This window comes from Wyeomyia smithii, chromosome 1 (genome assembly GCF_029784165.1).
Source record: "Wyeomyia smithii strain HCP4-BCI-WySm-NY-G18 chromosome 1, ASM2978416v1, whole genome shotgun sequence".
NCBI classification, from domain to species: domain Eukaryota; kingdom Metazoa; phylum Arthropoda; class Insecta; order Diptera; family Culicidae; genus Wyeomyia; species Wyeomyia smithii.
In genome coordinates, this window is record NC_073694.1 from 4,011,859 (window position 1) to 4,036,438 (window position 24,580).

Here is a 24,580-nt window from a genome sequence, read left to right on the forward strand (position 1 = left end):
TCGAAAATTTTGCGATTTCTCAAAAATTCAAAATGGCGCCATTGTTGCCTCTTAAGTTGAAATGTGTTCAAACTCGGGAAAAATTGTTTTTGCATCAAAATACACAAAAAAAAATATGTATAGAAACCAAGGCAGAAAAAAAGTCATTTTTTGGTGCCGGTATTTTCATAACCGGGAGATTGACGCATATAGACCTCCTTATTCAAGGTTCCATTGAGCGGTCTTGATATCGGAGTGGTACAGAAACATCTGCCGTTCTCCTGCTATTGAAAGATCTGTACAAAGCGTTGTTAAACATGTTACTGGGGCAAAAAAAGTCCAAATAGTCTATGACGAACCGCTGATTGTATCCTTCGGTCACCAAGCGCGCCTTGGGGAGCTCCGTAGCCGGAAGGTTACAGAGTCCAGCTTGATGAACGGGTTGTCGTGGGTTCGGATTAGTAAAATCAGGCCATTTAGTTATCAAATGACTTTAGCATGGGTTTTTATTCTCAGGCTTCCCACCACGTACCCTTCCCTCGATTTGAATTCTACAGTACCCCTGTTGACCTTTCTTCTAACAAACATAAGTCCCTATTATAATAAAACTGGTGTAGTAAAGTATAAAAGTGTTCTCTCTAGGAAATTGTAATTAGGCTACAGGATGGACAGAGGCTCGGTATAGTAGAGCAGTAAGCTTGAAACGGAAAGGTAAAACTTACACAATCACGGATATGAATATTAAGCGTATCCACGGTGTTCCGAATACCGTTATTATAAAATAAAATACGCCATCAATACCGTTTATGCCAGTTGGTTTGTATCACTGTCCTGCACTTCTGGGCCAAATTTGAAAATTATCGTTGGAATCATTTTTGAGTTAAGCCCTTTTAAAGTTTTAGGGAGGATTTCTCATACAAATATACTTAAACAACCCTGGAACGAACATAAATCATAGTAGGTATTGTTTTGTAGACAACATATGCCCATTGACGATTTGAGCTTTATTAGGACCATTGGGAAAACTTCCGATTCAAAAAACCTCGGATAAAATAGCCATTTGTCAATCTAAACAAAAAAAAACATCATTTGAACCTCAGTTCACATTGGAATTCGAAAACTAGACCAATGGAAACTTTATATCTTGGTGGCTTAAGACGAATATGTTTCAATTATAAAAAATATACCTTGAAAACTGTTCACGTTAGATGATTTCTCGAAGATTTATTATGAGTATCATTATTCCTAATATACTACGTCTATGTCTATGTGTACCAGGATATCTTTGGCAAAGTTATAAACTATGTTTAGCCTAAATCGTCATCCTTTTCCTTCTAAGACAACTGCGAGCTAAAATTGTGATTTGAATGATTTTGAGGTATGAAGGGTTTTTATCGCTCCCAAGTTAACGTGAAACAGGGTGCATATATCGTTAGTTGAATTAATGATTGGCACAATTCATTTTTTTGGCTTTTGGTTGCAAAATTTGCAAAAAATTGCCTCAAACCTCGAATATCATAGAAAAGATTAAAAAATGAGGTTTCAACTTACACAAATTGCTCATAATATGAATATAATACCAAAAAGGTTCAATTGAAATGAGAGGTCATGAACTTTGAAGTATTCGTGGCAATGAAAAAATACATTTTTCGACATTAATCTCATAAAACGTTAGTTTTATTTCCCTGTCTAGTTACTACATATACATCTCAACGTTTTTTTTTTGTAAGATTTGGACCACTGCGACCATTATTTTGATCTTTTGTGGTATACCTCTTCTTTAACATTCCAATGTTGAAGGGATTTGTGTGCTACTTTAATGTAAGTATATGCTCTAATAACTAAACATAAATGGAAAAAAGTGTTTACACAACATGTTTTTCATTAGATTCTGCTCCCGTCCCTAAAACGAAGTTCGTGCATTGTTTAAAAAAACATTACTTTTTCTCAAATATATCCAAGAATATATATAACAATTAATATTGATAGATTTACCACAGACGAACAGATATACCTCTTCGAAAAAAAACCTTAAGAATCCTCGTCCTCGTTCGCAACGTTATACTTATGCCCCACCATGTGAGCTTACCGCCTACTGACAACTTTTCGTAAAAACGGATTGGACAAAGAAATCATCATTGAGTGACACGTCTGTTTGTCTGTGGATTCACTATAGACCTTTTTAAGAACTGACAGGTGTCACCGAATCTGCTGATGTTGATGTTGCTTTTAGGTGCGGTACGTAGCTTTAGAATTCCAGTGAACTAAGGTGTCAAAAAATGTTTTTGGTTCAGGCCCCGGGTAAAATGGCAATTTTTGCATTTTAACCGGGGTTCTTTAATCCAAACAATTTTCCGATGGTCTTAATACAGCTCAAATGTTCCAGAAAGGCCGTCAATTGGCATATGTTGCCTGTAAAACAATTCCTACTATGATTTATGTTCGTTTTGGAAGGGTTGTTTAAGTATATTTGTATGAGAAATTCTCCCTTAAACTTTAAAAGAGCTTAACTCAAAAATTAGTTCAACGATGATTTTCAAATTTGGTTCAGAAGTGCAGGGCAGTGATACAAACCAACTGACATTAACAGTTTTGATGGCGTATTTTATTTTATAATAACGGTATTTGGAACACCGTGGTATCACTTACTTCAATAGTGATACTGCCAATAATATGAAGAGCGGAGTACAGAAAACACCTGGGCAATATCACAACAGATCTAATGGTCCAAACAGGAAAAAAAGCTCGCCTTATGTTTGACAACCGCGCTGATTTCATTCCGCTTTAGTTTAAAGATCCACTTCGATCCTATGATCTTTTTGTCCTTCCGGAAGCAGAACCAGCTCCCACGTTTGATTCTCAGAATGTAATTGCATTTTCGCAGACATCGCGTTCTTCCATTAGATGAAACTTTCATTGCACCCCAGTAAGTCACCGGCTCTTCCAGGGAACACTCGGCTACACCGCCGTGAGGGCATAATACCGCCTCGCCAGTACACCACGCGATCTTTGACCTTCACAACGTAGCTCATGATTCTCTTCGCCTACGTCGTCTGAATCTTCTCCCGCGTCGCCTTCGTTGTCAAATCCGATAAAGTCTTCTTGATTCGACCCGTCATTCGCATCGTCCCAGCCTTCCGAACCTCTTTTACTATGCTGTTTTTTCTCCGGTTCCATCAGAATACACGAGATTTTGATCTCCTGTACGGGGCCTTCAACTCATCGCCGTGCTCGAGGAAACGAGCGTCTCGACTGAAAGTTATCCGATTCGTGGTTTGATCGAGAAATAGATAACGCTTGTGGTCTTCGCTAGCTCAACTGCGTTTGGGTCTAGCTTCGACCGTGTCACATCTGGAATGTGCACATAGGCTTCGCAGCCGAGGACACGAGAATGTCGAATGTCCGCTCTACGTCCAGTCTACAACTCCAACGGTTTTGCTCTAACCACTTGGGATGGTAGCCGGTTCTGCAGGTGCGCTGCCATCATTACTGGTTCACCCCAGTATAACTTTGGCATGTTCGCATCCGCCGGCAACCAAATCTCTTCTGCAGAGCGATCTATTTTTCCGTTCGGCGACTCCGTTTTGCTGTGGCGAATATGGTGTCGTAACCGATTCTTACCGCTCTCAATCTTCCTGGCACCTGATGTTCTAATAGCAACTGGTAAAGGAAAGCGATTTTATCTCCAACTCCCACAACTTATCTTTTCCTATAACTCATCTTCTTCCAGCAACCATTACATCCGTTGTTTCCAGGAAGGCCAATTGTGCTGGTTCAGCCTGAGAAAAGAAACCCCTCGGTATCAGCCATTTTATTCTGGACTCAAACTGCGTGGTATCGACAGTCTTCACGAACAAAAACATGTCCAAGTGTAATTTTCACTGCACTAGTGGATTTTTTTGCGGTTTTTAACGTACTGGGCCCATAACCTGTGGTATAACAAACACTTACAGGGAAAAGAGGAAATGATTAGCGAGAAAATCCACGATATTTCTTCTTTATAATGAAAGCGCGGTGAATTAAAAGTAAGCGAGAAAAATCGTTTCATTGTCTGCACTATAGGAGTAAAACTTAACGAGTGAATAAGGAACAAAAATAAAATGGCGGGGGTAAACTGCTTCGATAGTTCGTGTTCACCAACAGGCTCGATCGTATATGGGACAACATTAATAAATCCTACAGAAACTCGAAAAGGCTCAAGGCAAGGTGATGGTCCTTTACGGCCATGAGACATCGACTATGCTTATGGAGGACCATTGCGCCCTTGCAGTCTTGGACTTACTTTCCCCAGTGGACTGCAGATGAAAAAAGGAGCTGCCAGGGGAGCCATCTATCGTCTACACTGTTAAGGTTGCGGTAGGCTGGGCATGTCGTAAGAATGTCGGACGACAGCCCGGTAAAGATGGTTCTTGAAACCAATTCGTCAGGGACGAGACGGATAGGTGCGAAGCGAGCAAGTTAGATCGATCAGGGGGAACTGTAGATGACCTGAAATGGAGACTCTTACGCACAGGGGACAAAGAGATATTCACTTTTATATATATTATAGATTCATAGCTTAGAGTTTGTTCGAAATAGCCACTGGCATCGGTCAACACTAGGATCAACCGACTTGAAACTTCTTTTCATTCCTACAGAATTCCACGTGATTTCCGCATTGATTTGATGGCGTTAATTATTACCATCGAAAAAAGCAGCAACTCAATAAACTCGAACACGACGACGACGCGTTGTTTACGTTTTCAAGTGGCGACGGCAGCCATTTAAATTGAAAATTATCTCCAGCTTTCGCACGGCATCTTCAATCAATCGTCATTCCCGAAATATGAGGCAAAGTGCCTGTATGCCAGGCGCCGCCGCCAGTTTTCCCTCCCGACGAAAAATTTCCAATCAAGAAATTAAATCGATGCATGACACATGATTAACGGCTTCACAGTTCGAGCTAAAAATAAATTCACGAGAATTCCAACATGTACGTTGCTACTGGCTGCTACTGGCCACTAAATATGTTTCTACGTGAAGATTATCCAAAATGGAAAACACATTCGTAGACTGCTCGTGCAGCAGCGCAGCGCAGCTTGCTGCGATCGGAATCTCGTAAATAATAAAAAAATATTATCGCGCTAGCACAGGTGAAAGGACAGTGCTGCCATCCGTGCCTTCGCCTCAGCTCGAGATTAACTTGTCACACTCGATCGAATGAAAAAGGGGACCATAACTACGAAGCTGATCAGGCAGGCCAGCAAGCAAGCAGCACGCGCTCTGGTTTATTTCGAATGCAAATGATGGGGAATCTATTTCTGGAAATAGATGCTTGTTTATTCTGACTCTTCTCCCTCTTCGGGTTACCTCAGTGTCTCAGGTTTTCGCTGCGAAAAAATATGTGACACTGAACTAGTTTGTACGCGATGAAATTTAAGATGACTGTCAAACCTGAATGCGAGTGCGTCCCTGAACTGTCAAATGGGGTCTCGTGCTTGAAAATGGGAAAGATTTCCTCCTCTTCGTCTTTTTGCTTGTGGCATTTGACGAAAATAACCGAGAATTTTGATGATAAACATGTTTTTTCTGCCTGTCAAGTGTTTAATTACTTAATTTTTATCGCTAGGTTTCCGATTTCGTCTTATGCAGATAACGTGAATTTTAATGGCACATGTTTTGACACTTTTGATTTTCTCTTAACATTTTTTATTTGTTTTTTTTCTTCATCTTTAGCGCGTGCTAAAAGATCAATGATTAGAATGACGAAAACACTTTGGAAAGCCAGAGAAAGAAAAAAGTTGAAAATTCTACAGATCCATAAATCTAGAGCATCATAAAAATTTTTAAATACTCGAAGGGTTCAACAAAAAGTTCTTAAATTTTAATAGAATTAGAAATCCCACACTCTAATGTCGTTTTCGTTTTCGCGGTGTAGCTACCCTTTTTCCGTGCTATACTTTGCAGCTTCAAATAAAACATTTTCAGTGTCATTGCATTGGTATGCGTAATAATGGGATAGCTGTCAATTCGTTTTGTTTTGGTCATAATCGCATTCGTCATTTTGTCTCGTTTCCATTTCATATGTCCATCTCGCAAATGTGCTGAGAAAAAATTTACCTGACACTTTACCACGTGGAACGAAAACCAAAACAAACCGGTTTTGACACATACGTGTGAATGTGTTGGTAACTTCCTACAGTACACTCTGCTTTTTTCGGGTGTCATCAGTGACAGAAAAAGTGTAGGGAGAGACAGAAAAAGGGTAGCACGAAAAATCAAATAAAACCTTTTCGGTGTCAAAAGTGTCGTTTGAGTGCAGCTACACCGCGAAAACGAAAACGACATAAAAAATACAAGAGATTTAGAAAATCTTAGATATCTTAAAAATCAAAAAATAATTAAATTTCACGAATTGTAATCGAGTTTGTCTCCGCTTTTGGACCATCAAAGCGAAATGAAAGTACAAATTTCATGCGAAATAGTGCTGGCAAAAAATATCCAAACAAAAACATCAAAACACAGATTGCGAAATAGCAACCCTTAATAGACAGTAAGCGAAGGAGAGGCAGATCGCTAGCACGCCCGAGTATCCTGCAAAAGTAGGCAGGACAGCTGCAAGGGGACGACCTGTGCCTCGAGGAAAAATTGATGCTTACTAAGCCGGTCGGGCAGAACCCGGCCGGTTAATATCGCGAAGCTGAACCAAGCGTCAGCTGGGCTCGTAATTTTCCTTACTCATTAGTTTAAGGCACGAAGCGCAGTAGGCGGAGCGAAGTGACTGCAACGACCGACGACTGGCAGCACTAGCGATGGATGCTAACCGGGAAAAATATTCACCACTCAATGGAGGCGGATGGCTGTTTGTCTGGTCGTGTGTGTGCTGTATCTTTTTCGTAGCCATAATATGGCAGAACGTGTCCTAAATTAACCTCAATCTTTTTTTACAGAAGACTTTCGAAAGCAATCTCTGTATAAGCATAATAGCGCGAAAACAACGCTGAGCTGCTGCACACAAAACGCACCGCCGGCCAGCAAATGAGGCACAGCTAATCCCCGGCAGCTACACGGATAAGCGGCTTATCTATCCGCAAATTAGTTCGTTTTCGTTTGAAATCGAATGTAAATGCCACTGATGATGGTGATGATAATGATTACAGTGGGTGTGGGTGACCCCGCACCGCACCATTGATTGCAGTGTTGGCCGTCCGTCAAGCAAGACGAAAGTGAGAAAGAAAGACGTTTTGTCCTATTTTACGCCTGACGAGTGCTACCTTGGCAACTAAAAACGTCGGCGATAACATGACGCGTTACGTTGACGCACGGTCGATCGCCTACTTTGAGTTACACCCTCTGCCGCGGCGCACGTTTTTTTCCAGTGCGTGTTGTGGGTTTACTTTCCGTTTCAAACGCAGCAAACCACATCATTCACCCCCTCTTAAAGCACGCCGCAAGCAAAACCGAAATTAATTGCTGCATTACCGTTTACTGTTTACTGCACGCTTGAGACTGCGTGAGCAGCGCAGGAGGACTTTGATATGTCGAGAAATCATCGACCGTCCGATCTTTTTACAATTCCTCTGGCCAATAATAATAATGATACCCAGAGTGCGATCTGCTTTCGATCGATCCTTCCATTTCAACAAGTTGCTTAGTCCCCGAAGGGCGATCGACGCGATGGTTAAGTGGAGATGCTTGTAATTTTTCAGAAAATCATTTCGCATAAACAATCACACCAAGCGATAAATTGATGGAGTGAAGTGGATTGACGGGTGAAGTGAAGATATTTCGGTCCAGCAGTTGGTGAAGTAGGTACATGTACCACCTACTCGGCACTTCGGTGTTATGAAACCAGTGGAACGCATCTGCAATCTGCATCTGGATGATAAAGATTTTTTCCACTTGAACAACAGCTTCGAGTCGTGCCAATGCGCGTATGCATATCGGCGTTTATTCTTTCGCATACGTTTGCTTCTGTCTGCCTGAGATTGTGAGCGGTTGGATTAGCGCGCGGCATAATGCATAAGGTGCACTGATGGAATCGATCAAATTAATCGGATTTTTTTTTATTGCAATTGCATATGAAAATCAGTTTTTTGTTGCTGTTTCATAGAAATCAATCCGCAAAGAGACAATTTGCATATCAAATAATGCTCCTTCGTTTGAGAGTGCAATCGAATCGTGAATGTACTTTCATTTTCTCGTGAAAGTAAGGGATCGAAGTAAAAGAGTATAAAATTTTCAAAATTTCGCTAGATTACGCGATATTTGTGTAATAATTACAGCAGGCATTTATTCTAAGAAAAAGTTCATTTGTTGACACCATCGAAAAACGCAATAAAAATGTTGTACGTGGATTCCCGATTTCGGAACGGTTTGTAAGTGTTCTGCTAGATGGACTTCCCGAGCGATATCAACCAGCAGCAGCGGGCTATCTTGTGAACCGATCTTCCACTCGCGGACATGACTTGACTTCTGAAGAGGTATGGAGCGGACGAAAATCGTATGGAACGAAAACCATGGTGCAAGTGCCAAAACAAAAACGACAGAAATAGGATACAAATTCGAGACCATGCATACTGGCTGGATTTGAGGAGGAGACAAAGGGCTATTGTTTGTATGATCTTAAGAATATAGAGGTGTGTCTCATCGACGAATGTATCGGAGAAGAGGGTCTTCCATCTAAAAAACAATGAACTTCAGTAGTGTTTCTGCGACAGTTACAAACGTTTTTGCCATTCAAGATTATGATGAAGCAGCATATAAAACTGCAGAAGGAATCTCAGAAGATGAAGACATAAACGACACATATACTGACTCCAACGATGTCACAGGTGTTGAAGCGCAGTGGAAGAAAGCACGTATTTCCAGGTAAGTATAAAGATCTTAACGTTCAGGGCAAAGGTCTTCCCGTTAATTCTTATCCCCAGGCTAAATCCGATGAGTCGTGAGAAGTCGATGGTTTCCGTGACGAAGACAACGATCATCATCTCAAACAACGCTTGGCGTTGGACGCTATCCACGGATCAACCCCAGCGGATGGATCGGAAAACTACAGGGAGGCGATGGTTTCGCCATACGCAAAGAACTGGAAGCAGGCAATAGTGGACGTTGACTGAACTCGCTCCAGACCGAAAAGCTGTAGGATGCAAGTGGGTGTACAAGCTCAAGAAAGACAACTCGAGCTCGTTTGGTTGCCCAAGACTTATGTCAACAGTATGGATCAGATTACGACGAAGTAATTGCTCCGGGTGTTGCAGCCAACCACTTTCCGGACGTTGATGGTAGTTTGATAGTGCTTCATATATGACATGTTCGAATTCTGCCTTCTTGACAAAACATCGCCTAATAAGCATTTAAAAAGCAAAAGAGCGAAACAAAGCATGCTATCAACAGCATAAGCGGAATTTATCGCACTCGCTGAGCCAACAAAAGAAGCTCTGTGGTTGAAATTGCTACGGCAGGAGCTAAATGATGAACAGAAAGTTGTCATACACGAAGACAACCAAAATTAATGGAAAGAGTTAAGCTAATAAGGAAGCACATAGCGACGAAATTTTATTTTACAAAGGATCGGATTGAGAAGCAAATCGCATGACAAAGTCATTGCAGCGCGTTTAGCTTGAAAAACTAGCCAAACTAATTGGGTTAACCGTTAACGTTTAGGCGGAGTGTTAGAACAGCAAACGGTAATGGCCAAGTTGCAAGGCATTAATCGATGGATCAACCGTCGAAACTCCAGTGAAAGTTACCTGTCCGCCTTTAGGTAGTTAGCTAAGATGTTCATTAATCAATAGGGTGCACTAAGCACATTCGGCCTTCCCTGACGCAATGCCTAACGGTAGTCCCAGATGGAAAAAGGCTTGAGGCCGGAGATAGAAATGTAGGCTATAAAGCGAAAGACTGCTGAAGTTCAGGTTCATGAGGTTATGTCAACCTCAAACGATTCACATTCACAGTGATTTATATTGGTGGGTTGAATAATTCAAAAAACTTAGATGATAACCATCAACAATTTCGGTTACGTTGCGATGGCTCTTCAGATCTTCAAGGTCATGAAACATGTAACGACATGCTCGTCATTACGTCCACAGCCTTCTTCTTATCCTGGCCATGTAACGTCCTTTCGGCATCGCATCCTGCGAACTCATTCGGTCACTCAACATTCTGGAGAATATTCGCTTTAACAGTATCCACCGTTAGCATGAATCCGGACCCATTCAAGGCCTATAAACCATGAGATCCTACGTCTTCGGTAGTCCCATCCATCCAACAGTATCTTTACTACTTTATTTACTTCGAATCCTAAACTAACTTGAGCCGAGTAGTCATCAGAAGATTAACGCAGGCTCCGATCGACTCACACTCCACAAGCTTGACCCCGGTCAGCTTCCGAAGCAGTTCGAATTCCCGCCTCCACTTGCTGGTGATACCTTCGGGAACATTTCGCTCAACGTTTGTCCTGGTTCCACTTGATCTGACCTGACTCAAACTAGTCCCGTTGGAATTGTATCCTATGCTTTCACTTCAACTCCAGGACCCGAATGCGTTCACACACAAAGTTCCAAAGAGAATGCGGTACCGACATAATGGTGCTTATTACGGGAGTCACTTCCCGGTGGAATATGTTTCACTCTCACGCTCATTTCACTTTGGGAACATTCATAAATGACGTAGCATTTGAGGGGGGAGGGGAGGGTTTGGAGTTTTGTTAAGAAATGTGACGAGGGGGAGGGTGGGGGTTCAAGCCAAGCTACGTAGCAAACATGAAACTGAGAAAAAAATTTGGATTTTTTTTAACTGCTCTGTTTTATCACTGTTTTGTCTGCTTAGGGTCATTTTTATTCCTTCCTTGTCTTTTCTTGTTCATTAATGACTCGAGGTATGTGGGTAAAATGGGTATGTATGGTAAAATTATGTGGGGAGGGGGGTTGTTATAAAGCTACGTAATCATCTAGAGGGGGTCCTGACTTTGTGACGAAATGCTACGATGGGGGAGGAGGGGGTCAAAAAAACCTAAAAAAAAGCTACATCATTTATGGATGTTCCCTTTTCGAGATGCTTTCCCGATTCCACCACAAGTGAGGAGACAAAAATTACCTCCGTGAGGTGAAATTGAGAATAGGACAAGTGGAATGAGAATGTTTCTCAGCTCAAAAATCAAAGTTCCAGATAGTCGATTTTTCCGTTTTGACGTGGGACTACGTCTTTCTTCACTATACTAAGGTACATTCTGTGAAAACTGGATTGAACATGTAACGTTTTTGATTGGCGGAATGCAAGATTTTAGATGCTAATAGCGCTCAAACAACTGTTCCGATTTCTATAGTTAATATACCGTTGGAAAGCTAAAATATACTAGATTTGTACAACATGATAATTTTAGTTATCATTTTCTTATTACTTCGTGAAAATTGCGGAAAAGTTTGATGGTCGAATATCCACATACATTTTTCATACGATTGGTATATTTCCCTAACGCAGACTTCAAAAACATAGACGAAATGATTTCACGCATTTAGTCATTGGCTAGCAATGCCAGCCAATTGGCATCGCATTCATCACCCAACGTAAGCTACGAAAAAAGAAAGCAGAGATGATTCCACGTGATTGGTTCTTCCCCCCATCACCCAAGTTCCCCACACTGAGTGACGCTATAAAGGGACATTCCATGTTGAGAGAAGATCATTCTCTGCTAGCGTGTTGAGCAGTACAGTTGTTTTATTTTCGCTCCGTTCGCTCTCTACGTTCGTTCATAAGTTTATTTTTCGCGTTGGAAACCGACGCTACGGTGAACCCTGTCATGGGTAAATCGAAAACCGGTTCTAGTACGAGTAAACGGCCTCGAATTGGAAATGCCCCCGATTCTGCGGCTAAAAAGCTTTTGGCCAAAAACAGATTTGCTGTCTTGGAAAACTCCATGGACCCCGAAATAGTGGAAAAAGAGAAAATTCCACCCTTCTATGTGAAAGGATTTCCGGAAGGCCTACGTGAAGCAATTGTCTTTTACATCGAGGAAGGACTGAAATCCGTATGTGCACTGACGGTTGCAAACTGATGGTTCCGGCATTTAATCACTACAAGGCGGTACAAGTAATACTGCAGCAGCGTAAGGTGGAATATTTCTCCCATGACATTGAAGCAGAAAACCCGTTCAAGGTTGTTCTCCGTGGTCTTCTAAATATGGAAATTGACACTCTGTTAGAGGAACTGAAGGCAAATGGACTCAAGCCAATTCAGATCCATAAAATGTCACGCCACAACAAGACTCGGAAGTACCGTGACCAATTGTACCTTGTAAACCTGGAGAAAAATTCAACATGTTTGGCGGATTTGCAGTCCATTCGTTCCCTTTTTCGTATCATTGTAGCCTGGGAGCGCTACAAACCAGTGCATCGAGATGTGACCCAATGTTCCAATTGCCTGTTGTTTGGACATGGGACTAAAAACTGCCATATGGCCTACCGCTGCATCAAATGCGGACAAACGCACGCATCCGACGCCTGCCAATTGATGGAAGCTGCCGATCCTGTCTGCGCAAATTGTGGAGCTGATCATAAGGCCACCAGTCGTACCTGCCCGAAGCGGGCGGAATTCATTAAGATCCGCAAAATAGCCTCAACCAACAACCAACCCGGCCGGGGAAAGGTCCCAGTGAATAACGAACATAATTTTCCCGCTCTCGCATCGTGACGCGCAATCCCAGTGCTTACTCCTCTCCCACCGAATAATCGTCTTACAACTTCGTTTGCCGATGTCGTAGCATCGAACCATTCCTCGCCTCCCCCGGGACTCCCAGGGCTTTCAACTTCTGCCACTGGAATAAAGTTTACTCGCTCGACCTACACTACGGGTGGAGGTGTAGCCTACGCGTTGAGGAAGAACATCTGCTGCAAGCTGCTGCCCAGTTTCAACTTAAAAGTCATCGAAGCGATTGGGGTTGAGGTTTATACCCCCGTCGGCCCTATTATTATCATAGCCGCTGGCTGGCGACCTCAATGCCATACATCAACCCTGGGGCAACACTTGAAGCAATCCAAATGGCAAAGTCGTTCACAATGACCTACAAGCATCTTCGTACATCATCCTGAGCCCAGACTCCCCCATCCGGTTGAGCCGCTCTGGCACTCGACCATCGATTTCTTCATCACCAACATGGTGAACATTTCGAATCCGATCGTCTACCAGGACCAGGAGCTCCGACCACTATCCAGTGGTGGCCATTTTGATCAACACGCTGGCCAAGTTCAGCTAATAACACCATCTGAAAAAGCTAATGCACTTGGCCAGCATTTCGTAAATTCTCACAATCTTGGTCGTTCCCTGGTGAGCCCCTTTGAGCCCGATGGGGCAGCTACAATGTCCAGAATAACTGTGACACCTATAGTTGTCCCAGAGGAATCTGAAATTTCTACAGATGAGGTAATGGCAGCCATAAAATCATGTAAAAATATGAAGGCCGCGGGTGTCGATGAGGTGGTCAATCTCGAGTTGAGGAATTTGAGCATTGACTTCTTCATCACCTCGCAAAGATCTTCAATAAGTTCTTGGAACTTGGCTACTTCCCGTCCCGTTGGAAGCTCGCCAAAGTTATCTATTTCGAAACTATTCGAAAAACTGATTCTGAGACGTATACTAGAGTTTCCTGATCAGAACAACATCTTCCTTAGAGAGAAATTTGGGTTCAGGAAGGGGCACTTTACTGTGCACCAACTCACCCGGGTAACGAACATTATCAGGCGGAACAAGTCTGTTTCCAGAACAACTGCCATGGCGTTGTTGGACGTTGATAAAACTTTTGACAACGTCTGGCACGATGGCCTTGTTTATAAGCTGCTTCGGTGCAACTTCCCGATCTTCCTTGTGCAAATCATCAAAAAATATCTGTCGGGTAGATCATTTAGAGTCTGCTTGAACAACTCCCAGTCTGATACATTTAATGTTGATGCTGGGGTCCCCCAGGATAGCCTCTTGGGTCCTATCCTCTTTAACATCTTTACGTCAGACGTTCCTCCCCTTCCGGGTGGTGGTGTTCTGTCCATGTTCGCTGGCGACACTGCTATCATGTACAAAGGAGGAGTGATCCGTTCCGTGAAGAAAACTTCAAGCAGGCCTGGATGTTCTATTCGTCTACTGGAAGATTTGCATCAATGCGGATAAAACACAGGCCATCTTATTTCCCCACTCAAACTCACGTCGACTTGTTCCGCCTGACGACGTCAGTTTAAAAACTAACAATTCACCTATCGAATGATTGAGAGAGGTGGGATACCTCGGTTTTGTTTTGGACAGCAAGCTTATATTCATAACACACGTGGAAAAAACATCAATCAAATGCAACATCCTAATCAAATCTTTATATTCACTGAAAAACAAAAAATTAAAACTATTACTTAAGAACAAGCTTGCTGTCTATAAAATGATAATCCTGCCAGTATTAGAATACGGTTTACCAATCTGGGAAAGTTGTGGCAAGTGTCACCATGATAAATTACAGGTTATCCAAAACAAAATCCTTCAGATGATCCTTAACAGGCGCAAACAGGCGATACTGTCTAGATTCAGGGATGCTTGCCAGAGGTCAATTCACGGCAATTCGATCTATGCAAATTCAGCTTTGAGTCCAATACTAAGGTTATACAATTTTATTTTAATCCTTAAACTTACCATGCCCTTAAGGCAATGATAATTCAAGCAAAAAAGAGATAAGATTATTCCTTGGTCGACCGTCAAGGCGAACAGTTCGGCTTTCCTTCGATCTGAGTTGGACCCCACCAGTGGTAATCTCATTCAGATATCGTTGTTGGAATACAGCCCGAAGTTGGACGTGAACGGCACTGGGGACCATTGGAAGACTTGGAAGCCGTTTGGGTGCTGCCGATAGTGTACGTATAGTGTGTCGTATATCAAACGTGTGTGTCTGAGTATCGTGTGGGTGTGTATGTGAGGGTGTGTGAATAGCATGTGATTTTGTGAGAACTTTGGTTGCAACGCGGGTAACTTTCGCAATCGAACGAACGAACAGCCAACGCACAGTGGTCCAATAAGGCAAAAAGTGGAACTTAATTCCATAGCGCCTTTCATTTTCATCCTAGCTTAATAAAGTCTTCGGAACAATTGTTTGTATGAATGACCCGCATAATCGCGAATTGTCAAAAAGTATAAAAAGTTTACTATACTAAAAATGAAAAAAATAAATTTTTGTGTTAAGAGATAGCAGAATAGTTTATTTAGCAAAGCTGTAGAAGATTCAAAAATAAGAAACTTTGTTGAACAAATGAAAACCCCTTTCTTTTTTTGGTACAAAGTTATAAAGTATATAACATAGAACTTACCTAAAAGTTAGTTTTTTGTACTTAACTTTTGTTAGTTGCATTTTACACGAAAGTATTTTTCGGACGAATTGTTAGGGCACACAAAACACACATTTTTGTCAAAGGCCATATCGTCAGTTGAATTCAAAACTGGCACAACTCAAAATTTTGCAGTTTTGAGTTATTGATGGAAAACGATGCAAGATACTATGAAGTTTCATCTCACAAAGACCCGTTTCAAAATTCACAATATTTCCAGAAATATAAGTAGATGTGCCTTTATTGCACAAATCTAAAATATCCCTAAAAAGATAGAAAAATGAGGTTGCAATTCTTATAACTTGCTTATTTCATGCACATGATAGACCCAAACAAATTCAATAATTATGGAAAATCTTAAAAATGGAATTTTGCACGAAAATGAAAAAAGAAATTTGTGACGCAAATTTTCAAACGCGTTTTTCTCGAAACTTTGAATTTTGAGTTGTGCCAGTATTGAATTCAACGGACGATATATCTCCAGGACTTTTCCTCACAAAGTTATATCATATTTTAGCTTATTTTTTCGATAATTTCAAAAACGTATAGGTTAAAAAGGGGCAAGTGGAATCATGATGTTAATACTTTTCCTTGAAGTTAAGCTGAAATACTATAAACTCCTTAAGGTTCCATTTGTCCTAATGCACCCATATTAGAGTACGACGAGCATATGTTACAGTAAGTTTTCATATATCCAAAATACTAACTTTTTTGTGTTAAGAGATAGAGAAATGGTTTATTAGGCAAAGTTTTAGAACGTGCAAAATTATGAAACTTTGCTGAACAAATAAAATTCCTATCTTCATTGGGTACAGAGTTACAGCACATACATAAGACATACGTAACACTCAGGAAGAAATCTTCCAAAAAAGTTGGTACAAAATGAACTACTCGAAAGTACCAACCTCTGTAAAAAAAACCTCTGTTTGAGTAGTTTATGGAGGTTGTGTACCTGCGCAGCCCTGCATTTGTCTCTTTTCCACTCGAAAAATGCAGCATTGATTTTGTAGACAACTTTTTAACAGTTTCTTAAGGGATTTTGTTATGGGCTCGAGTAGAGCCGCGATGAAGAGAATTCATTCCGTTCATTTTCGTCGAGCAGTTCAAACTAGTGTTGGTACCGGGTGATGTGGGGCAAACAGTACCAAAAAAAAAATCGCCAGTGTTACGTATGTCTAAGTATGTGGTTACAGAGTATTTTCTGTAAAAGTTACTTAAAAGTTATTTTTTTGCACCTAATTTTTGTTAGCTTGTATTTTGTACAAGAAAATGTTGTTCTAAAGAAGCATTTGGGCATACAAAACACACGTTTTTGTTGAAGGCCGCACATCTCCAGGACTTACCAGTCAATTACTGCATGAAAATTATATGTAAAGAGGATAAAGATAAAAAGCAACGATTGAGGTTGTAAATGGAGCATTAAACTATCGGAATATATATATAGTTTGCTTGTCTTTCAGTCACGCGCACGACAAACGAAAGTTACTCAAATTGCCCTTATCCCAAGTAAACTCTGAAGCAGAGGTACACTAAAGTTTAAAGTGTTGGGTACATCTGCGGCAGCCACGTCCAATGAGTGGTTTGACGCTGAGTGCCAGCGAGCGACGGATGACAAGAATCGCGCCAGAGTTCACATGTTAGCCACGGCTGTGACTCATCAGAGCGTAGAAAGATACCGGGATGCTAGAGCTGCTGAAAAAAGACCATCGCCGGAAGAAACGACAGCATTGGGAGCGGATTCTTGCGGAGGCGGAAGGTTGCTTCTCTAGGCACGATGCGAGGGGCTTCTACAAGAATATAAATGAAATCGGGAATCGGAACGCGTCAGTCATGTGTGTCATGTGCAATGATAGGGAGGGGAACCTGATTACCGATAGAACGGAAGTGGCCAGTGTGCTGGTAAAGAAAACAGCGTAGCCGAAAGGAGCAGGATGGTGATTGAGAATGATAGCAAAGCTGTGGACCCACCATCCATGAACGAGGTTAAGAAAGCAGTGAAAGAGCTGAAGAAGTGCAAGGCAGCTGGTAAGGATGACACCCCGTTAGGCATATAGACGCGAGGCATACGGACGCGAGGCATAGTACGCTAGGCATAATGGACGGCAGGCATACGGACACGAGGCATATGGACGCGAGGCCGAATGGACGCGAGGCCGAATGGACGCGAGGCCGAATGGACGCGAGGCCGAATGGACGCGAGGCCGAATGGACGCGAGGCCGAATGGACGCGAGGCCGAATGGACGCGAGGCCGAATGGATACAAGGCCGAATGGATACAAGGCCGAAAGGACACAAGGCCAAGGGGAAGTGATGTGGAATATGTTATTATCGTCATCATCTACACAGCATTCGATAACATGTATTTCGCTTCAAAGTGTCATTTAGAAAGCAATACACTCGCGGCCTTCGGCCGACTCGCTGTTCGAGCGAATGCTGTCCTTACTCGCTACCGCTCGTTCGGACTTAACTAAGGGAAGAAAACTCTGTTTGAGTAGACCTAGCAAACCAGTAAATCAGTCGTTTGGGTGCGAGAGGCCGCCGCTTCCGACGGCGGGTCGGCGGCCGGCTCGGACTGCGGAAACCACGGCGGCTTAGTGCCGCCTCGTTTCCTTGCCCTCGATTATGCGTCTTCGCCGCATGATTTCAAGAGAGGTATTATACCCAACTTAAACTCTGTAGGAATATAATAACACCTGAACTACATTATTGGATCTCATGCGATCGTACAACATCGCATTCGGCCTCGTGTCCATTCGGCCTTGGGTCCATTCGGCCTCGCGTCCATTCGGCCTCGCGTCCATTCGGCCTCGCGTCCATTCGGCCTCGCGTCCATTCGGCCTCGCGTCCATTCGGCCTCGCGTCCATTCGGCCTCGCGTCCATTCGGCCTCGCGTCCATTCGGCCTCGCGTCCGTTATGCCTTTTGGCAGTATGCCTCGTATCCATTATGCCTCGCATCCATTATGCCTCGCGTCTGTATGCCTAGCATACTATGCCTAACATCCATATGCCTAGCGTCCATATGCCTCGTGTCCCGTCCCCGCTGGTAAGGACGGTATTCCAGCCGAACTTTTTAAAGTCGGGTGCGAACAGCTGTATCGTGCTTCACACCGGATCATGCTGAGCGTGTGGTCCGATGAAGAATTACCCTCGGAGAGTCTCATATGTCCAATCTACAAAAAAGGCCACCGCCTGGACTGTAGTAATTATCGGGGCATAACCCTTCTCAACCCCGTTTACAATATTCTCTCCCGTATTCGGTTCCATAGACTGAGGCCGTTGTCGGAGACCTTTGTTGGCGATTACCCAGCGTTAGATCCTCGATAAGTTTCGAGAATTTAATCTGCAGACGCACCATCTGTTCGTTGATTTGAAAGCAGCGTACGATACAGTGAAGAGAATTGAGTTATGGCAAATTATGGTCGACCATGGTTTCCCAACAAAACTAGTTAGGCTGATACGAGCCACCCTTGAAGGCTCTACACCATGCGTCCGGATAGCCGGTGAGATATCGGACTCGTTCGTGACGTTAGATGGTTTAAAGCAGGGAGACGGGCTGTCAAACTTATTGTTCAACATCGCATTGGAGGGTGCCATACGGAAAGCCGGCGTGCAAAGAAGCGGCACCATCATCACGAAGTCTCACATGCTTCTCGGTTTTGCGGACGATATCGACATCATTGGTATCAACCGTAGAGCAGTGGAAGAGGCCTTCGGACCTCTCAGGAGGGAAGCTGCGAGTACACTAATTCTTCCCGTGGCCCTTTACGGCCATGAAGCATGGACGTTGAAAGAGGCCGATTGGCGAGCTCTTGGTGTTTATGAGCGTAGGGTTTTGCGTTCAATCCTTGGTGGCCAACTAGAAAATGGTGTTTGGCGCAGACGCATGAACCATGAAGTGCACCAGGTGTACAAAGCGGATAAAACACGGCAGGTTGCAGTGGGTTGGGCATGCTAGAATGCCGGAAGAACGACCAGCGAAGACTATATTTAGCAGAAACCCCGATAGAGGCCGTCGACTTCGAGGTAGGCCTCGCACCCGTTGGATGTTTGCTGTCTACGAGGATGCCCGCGAAATAGGTGTTAGGGGAGATTGGAAGATAGCAGCCCAAGACCGAGTGACATGGCGACGTATTCGGGACTCGGCATTGGATCGATAATAGGTCTGTCGCCGTAAAGGTAAGTAAGCATATTCCATATCTTTATAAATTTTCTTTCGAGATTTTTGTTTAGCCGATCATATATGTCAGTATGGCATCACCTTCTCTCTAAAAGTCTGTAACAATTCAACAACTAGGTATACTTGGATTTCTAAACGATAAGTCTATTTAATACGGTTAGAGAACAGGTTATTATACAACATAATTTGTGCCAATTGGGCATATAGTTTATGAGTCATAGGAATTTGAAGGTGATTTTTGAAGTAGAATACTTCTCTCAGGAAGTTCGGCTACACAGGGATGTGAAATGAAAATCTAAAACCGAAAAAAATGAAAAACATATCCAATTTTAAATGCTAATAAATCGGTTAGTATTCGATGGATTTCCTTCTTTCTTGCAGCAATAGATTGGAAAATCTTCTAAGATTCTTCCCGAAAGAAGATAATTGTAATTTTATTATTCACACTATTGTACTATTGAAAATAGTAAAGCCTTGTCAAAACGAAAAATTCGACCTCTGATTGGTCGTTATATGATTACTCCCCAAGCACGGTCGACAGAATCATATACCTTGCAATTTAAAACATGCTATTTGGCCTATATAAGAGCCTGTTTCAGCCGAAGCCGCTCGTAATAGTTCTAGACAGCGACAATAGCAGTCGTCCTCCCTTAGCAGCAGCACTAACAGTGCAGTGGATACCAGCGATGGCGGAAAGCGGCCACAGCTGTGGTGTAGCAATGGATAGCGCACTAGTTGCAGAGGATTCCAGCAACGATAGCAGCTGGACCAGCTGATGCAGGGACAGTGGATACCAATGGCAGCGTATAGCGGCCACAACTGTGGCATGGCTATGGATAGCGAACTAGTTGCAGCGGATCTCAGCATCGATAGCGGCTGATGCAATGAGGCACTTTAGTGAAATGCAGTCTCTGTGCGATAGTGGGCACTAGTAAATGCATTCAATGAAAAGTTGACTCATTTTGACAACACGTGAGCCGTCTAGTTTTGAGTGTTATATCAGCGTTTCATTGTTTATCACAAGGAATACTTTATTCGCCCTGTCAGTGATAACGCAAAGATGTGATCGGCATCTTACCCGATACTAAAATGAACAACAAATTTTCCTTTTCAGGATGAAATAAAAACTTGATTGAAGAGTTAATATTTTCCAACGAGGTTATTCACATTTTTTAATTTGTAAAAGTTATAAATTTTACTTCATCTCCGTGTCTCATAACGTACTGAATTATCTTTTCCTTCAGTCATGAGCACATTAGAAGAAATTTCATCTTAAAATTTAAAAATTGTCAAGCCCCAAACATGACAAGCAACTTACTATATTATTGAAAATGGTCAATCCTTGTTGAAGCGCAAAATTCGATTGATCTGATTAGTCAACGTTTATTTACTAGAAAAAATGACTGACACGCAAGCAGCCGGGTTATCTTTCTTGTAAAAGTATTCTACGTCAACCTTGCGGTCGTGGCTTTGCACACAACCCTCCTATTATTTTGATAAAAACACGTTTTAAAATTGTTTACTTTCTATATTTTTGTTTCCATACTGCGCACACGCTACAAATTAAAAACTGACCAAACACAAATACAAAATTCGAAATTCACACACTCCAGCTGAACAAGGAATTGAAAAACCACGTCCCTTCAGTCTGTCAGCTTGTAGTTCACGATCGTATCGACTTTCTGCAACCCGGTGGAAAACGATTTCAGCTGAACGGTTTGGGCGTTCGGAATATGCACCTCGTCGGTTTCATTCCACTTTTCCGGTATATCACAGTTTTTCACCGTATGAATCAGAACGTCGAACGTACAGATACACTCGAGCAGGGGTAAATAGCTGATAGTGGCCGCAATCTGACGCAACACGTCCCGAATTTCCGCTTGTATTTTTTTCAGTTCCTTTGAAGCGGTTGGGTTAACGGGGTCGACCTTCGTTCCGTCCGCCGATGGTGGTTCAGCCTGCACCTTAAAGTCCCACTGTTCTAGCACTTCCTTTGTGTACACGTTCGTAATGACCATCGTGATTTTTTCGATCTCGTTGCGGGCCAGCCATTCCTGGGCCTGCCCGAGGACATTTTGTAGGAAAGCGATAATCTTGTCGTCCGTCGACATAAGGATCGTTAGCCCGTACTGCTGCACACTGGTGAACTGTTCTGGGGGGTAAATACCCCGCTGGAAGAGGATCGAGTTTATGCCGTAATCTGCAAGTTAAGAAAATCTGTCGAAACTCTTTTCATTGAAAAAAGTGAATGTGTCTTACTCAGATATTCCGCAACGATTGCAGCCGAACCTTTGAGTGTGATTGCATTTTGGGTAGAGGTTGCCATTATAAATGCACTCCAAAGCTTTATTTGAACTAAATTACACGAATTCTTTACTTAAATCAATCGAAATTTATAATTTTAATTCACACTGTTTTCAACGAACTTTTATTCGCACATAACAGAGAGTGTTTCTTTTCACAGCGTTCCTACGTCTAGCCACCAGCGTCAAGCTACGCACAAAAAGCCTATTCAAGCACTAAAATTTTTCCAGGGCGATAAGCCGAGACACAAACCAACAGCGTCAAGCTACGCACAAAAAGCCTGTTCAAGCACCAAATATTTAGTCACAAGAAGCGACATCTAGTATTTATCTAAGGAACTAAAATACCTAATTTTTTTCCTAGCATTTCTGTACGGAGCAGAGGCACAAACCAATTTTTTAAGTTTCAAAAGCGCCATCTAGTAACAAAAAAAAGCACAAAAGCCAGGATATTTCCCAGCTACGCACAAAAAGCCGCTTCAAGCACAAAAATCCAATTCAAGCGAAAAATTGTAATCATTATCGTCAAAAATAACTTAGATTGCTATTAAATAATATTTAACTTAACTCTAAACTTTTTAAAGCATCATATTAATATCAACATGCGAATGCATTGCCAAAAATGTTATCTGTGAGATATTTTCCGACTCAAATTGAAAAGTTCAATGTTTTATATTGTATCGTCACGTTTGAAAAAGTTATTCAAAAATTTTTATATGAAACATGAAAAAGCACATCAACAGCACCACCCCAGATATGTTCTGCATACCCTGGCCCATCACCATGTCAAATATTAGGTTTGAAAGCAGGGTCTGAGCCGAGCTATTGAATTTTGAATATGTCTCATTTTGTACCGCCATACTTGATAAAGTAATTCAAAAATTATTATATGAAACATGAAAAAGCACATCAACGGCACCACCCCAGATATGTTCTGCATACCCTGGCCCATCACCATGTCAAATATTAGGTTTGAAAGCAGGGTCTGAGCCGAGCTATTGAATTTTCAATATGTCTCATTTTGTACCGCCATACTTGATAAAGTAATTTAAAAATTTTTATATGAAACATGAAAAAGCACATCAACGGCACCACCCCAGATATGTTCTGCATACCCTGGCCCATCACCATGTCAAATATTAGGTTTGAAAGCAGGGTCTGAGCCGAGCTATTGAATTTTCAATATGTCTCATTTTGTACCGCCATACTTGATAAAGTAATTCAAAAATTTTTATATGAAACATGAAAAAGCACATCAACGGCACCACCCCAGATATGTTCTGCATACCCTGGCCCATCACCATGTCAAATATTAGGTTTGAAAGCAGGGTCTGAGCCGAGCTATTGAATTTTCAATATGTCTCATTTTGTACCGCCATACTTGATAAAGTAATTCAAAAACATTTATATGAAACATGAAAAAGCACATCAACGGCACCACCCCAGATATGTTCTGCATACCCTGGCCCATCACCATGTCAAATATTAGGCTTGAAAGCAGGGTCTGAGCCGAGCTATTGAATTTTGAATATGTCTCATTTTGTACCGCCATACTTGATAAAGTAATTCAAAAATTTTTATATGAAACATGAAAAAGCACATCAACGGCACCACCCCAGATATGTTCTGCATACCCTGGCCCATCACCATGTCAAATATTAGGTTTGAAAGCAGGGTCTGAGCCGAGCTATTGAATTTTCAATATGTCTCATTTTGTACCGCCATACTTGATAAAGTAATTCAAAAACTTTTATATGAAACATGAAAAAGCACATCAACGGCACCACCCAAGATATGTTCTGCATATCCTGGCCCATCACCATGTCAAATATTAGGCTTGAAAGCAGGGTCTGAGCCGAGCTATTGAATTTTGAATATGTCTCATTTTGTACCGCCATACTTGATAAAGTAATTCAAAAACTTTTATATGAAACATGAAAAAGCACATCAACGGCACCACTCCAGATATGTTTTGCATACCCTGGCCCATCACCATGTCAAATATTCGGTTTGAAAGCAGGGTCTGAGCCGAGCTATTGAATTTTGAATATGTCTCATTTTGTACCGCCATACTTGATAAAGTAATTCAAAAATTTTTATATGAAACATGAAAAAGCACATCAACGGCACCATCCCAGATATGTTCTGCATACCCTGGCCCATCACCATGTCAAATATTAGGTTTGAAAGCAGGGTCTGAGCCGAGCTATTGAATTTTCAATATGTCTCATTTTGTACCGCCATACTTGATAAAGTAATTCAAAAACATTTATATGAAACATGAAAAAGCACATCAACGGCACCACCCCAGATATGTTCTGCATACCCTGGCCCATCACCATGTCAAATATTAGGCTTGAAAGCAGGGTCTGAGCCGAGCTATTGAATTTTGAATATGTCTCATTTTGTACCGCCATACTTGATAAAGTAATTCAAAAATTTTTATATGAAACATGAAAAAGCACATCAACGGCACCACCCCAGATATGTTCTGCATACCCTGGCCCATCACCATGTCAAATATTAGGTTTGAAAGCAGGGTCTGAGCCGAGCTATTGAATTTTCAATATGTCTCATTTTGTACCGCCATACTTGATAAAGTAATTCAAAAACTTTTATATGAAACATGAAAAAGCACATCAACGGCACCACCCCAGATATGTTCTGCATACCCTGGCCCATCACCATGTCAAATATTAGGTTTGAAATCAGGGTCTGAGCCGAGCTATTGAATTTTCAATATGTCTCATTTTGTACCGCCATACTTGATAAAGTAATTCAAAAATTT

At 42.0% G+C, this 24,580-nt stretch overlaps 1 protein-coding gene and 1 non-coding gene across 2 annotated transcripts; both read right to left on the reverse strand.

The window, feature by feature from the left end:
• Positions 1–6,523: 6,523 nt before the first annotated feature.
• LOC129719225 (U12 minor spliceosomal RNA) lies at positions 6,524–6,713 on the reverse strand. The gene has a single exon (XR_008727155.1). It is a non-coding gene; the product is annotated as a U12 minor spliceosomal RNA (small nuclear RNA).
• A 14,330-nt stretch (positions 6,714–21,043) lies between these two features.
• On the reverse strand, positions 21,044–21,953 carry LOC129733958 (mitotic spindle assembly checkpoint protein MAD2A). Its single transcript, XM_055695598.1, has 2 exons — positions 21,749–21,953; positions 21,044–21,689 (listed from the first exon to the last, which is right to left on the reverse strand). The coding sequence occupies exons 1-2, from the start codon at positions 21,813–21,815 to the stop codon at positions 21,133–21,135; spliced, it is 624 nt and encodes a 207-aa protein (XP_055551573.1). The 5' UTR covers positions 21,816–21,953; the 3' UTR covers positions 21,044–21,132.
• Between the last annotated feature and the right edge of the window lie 2,627 nt (positions 21,954–24,580).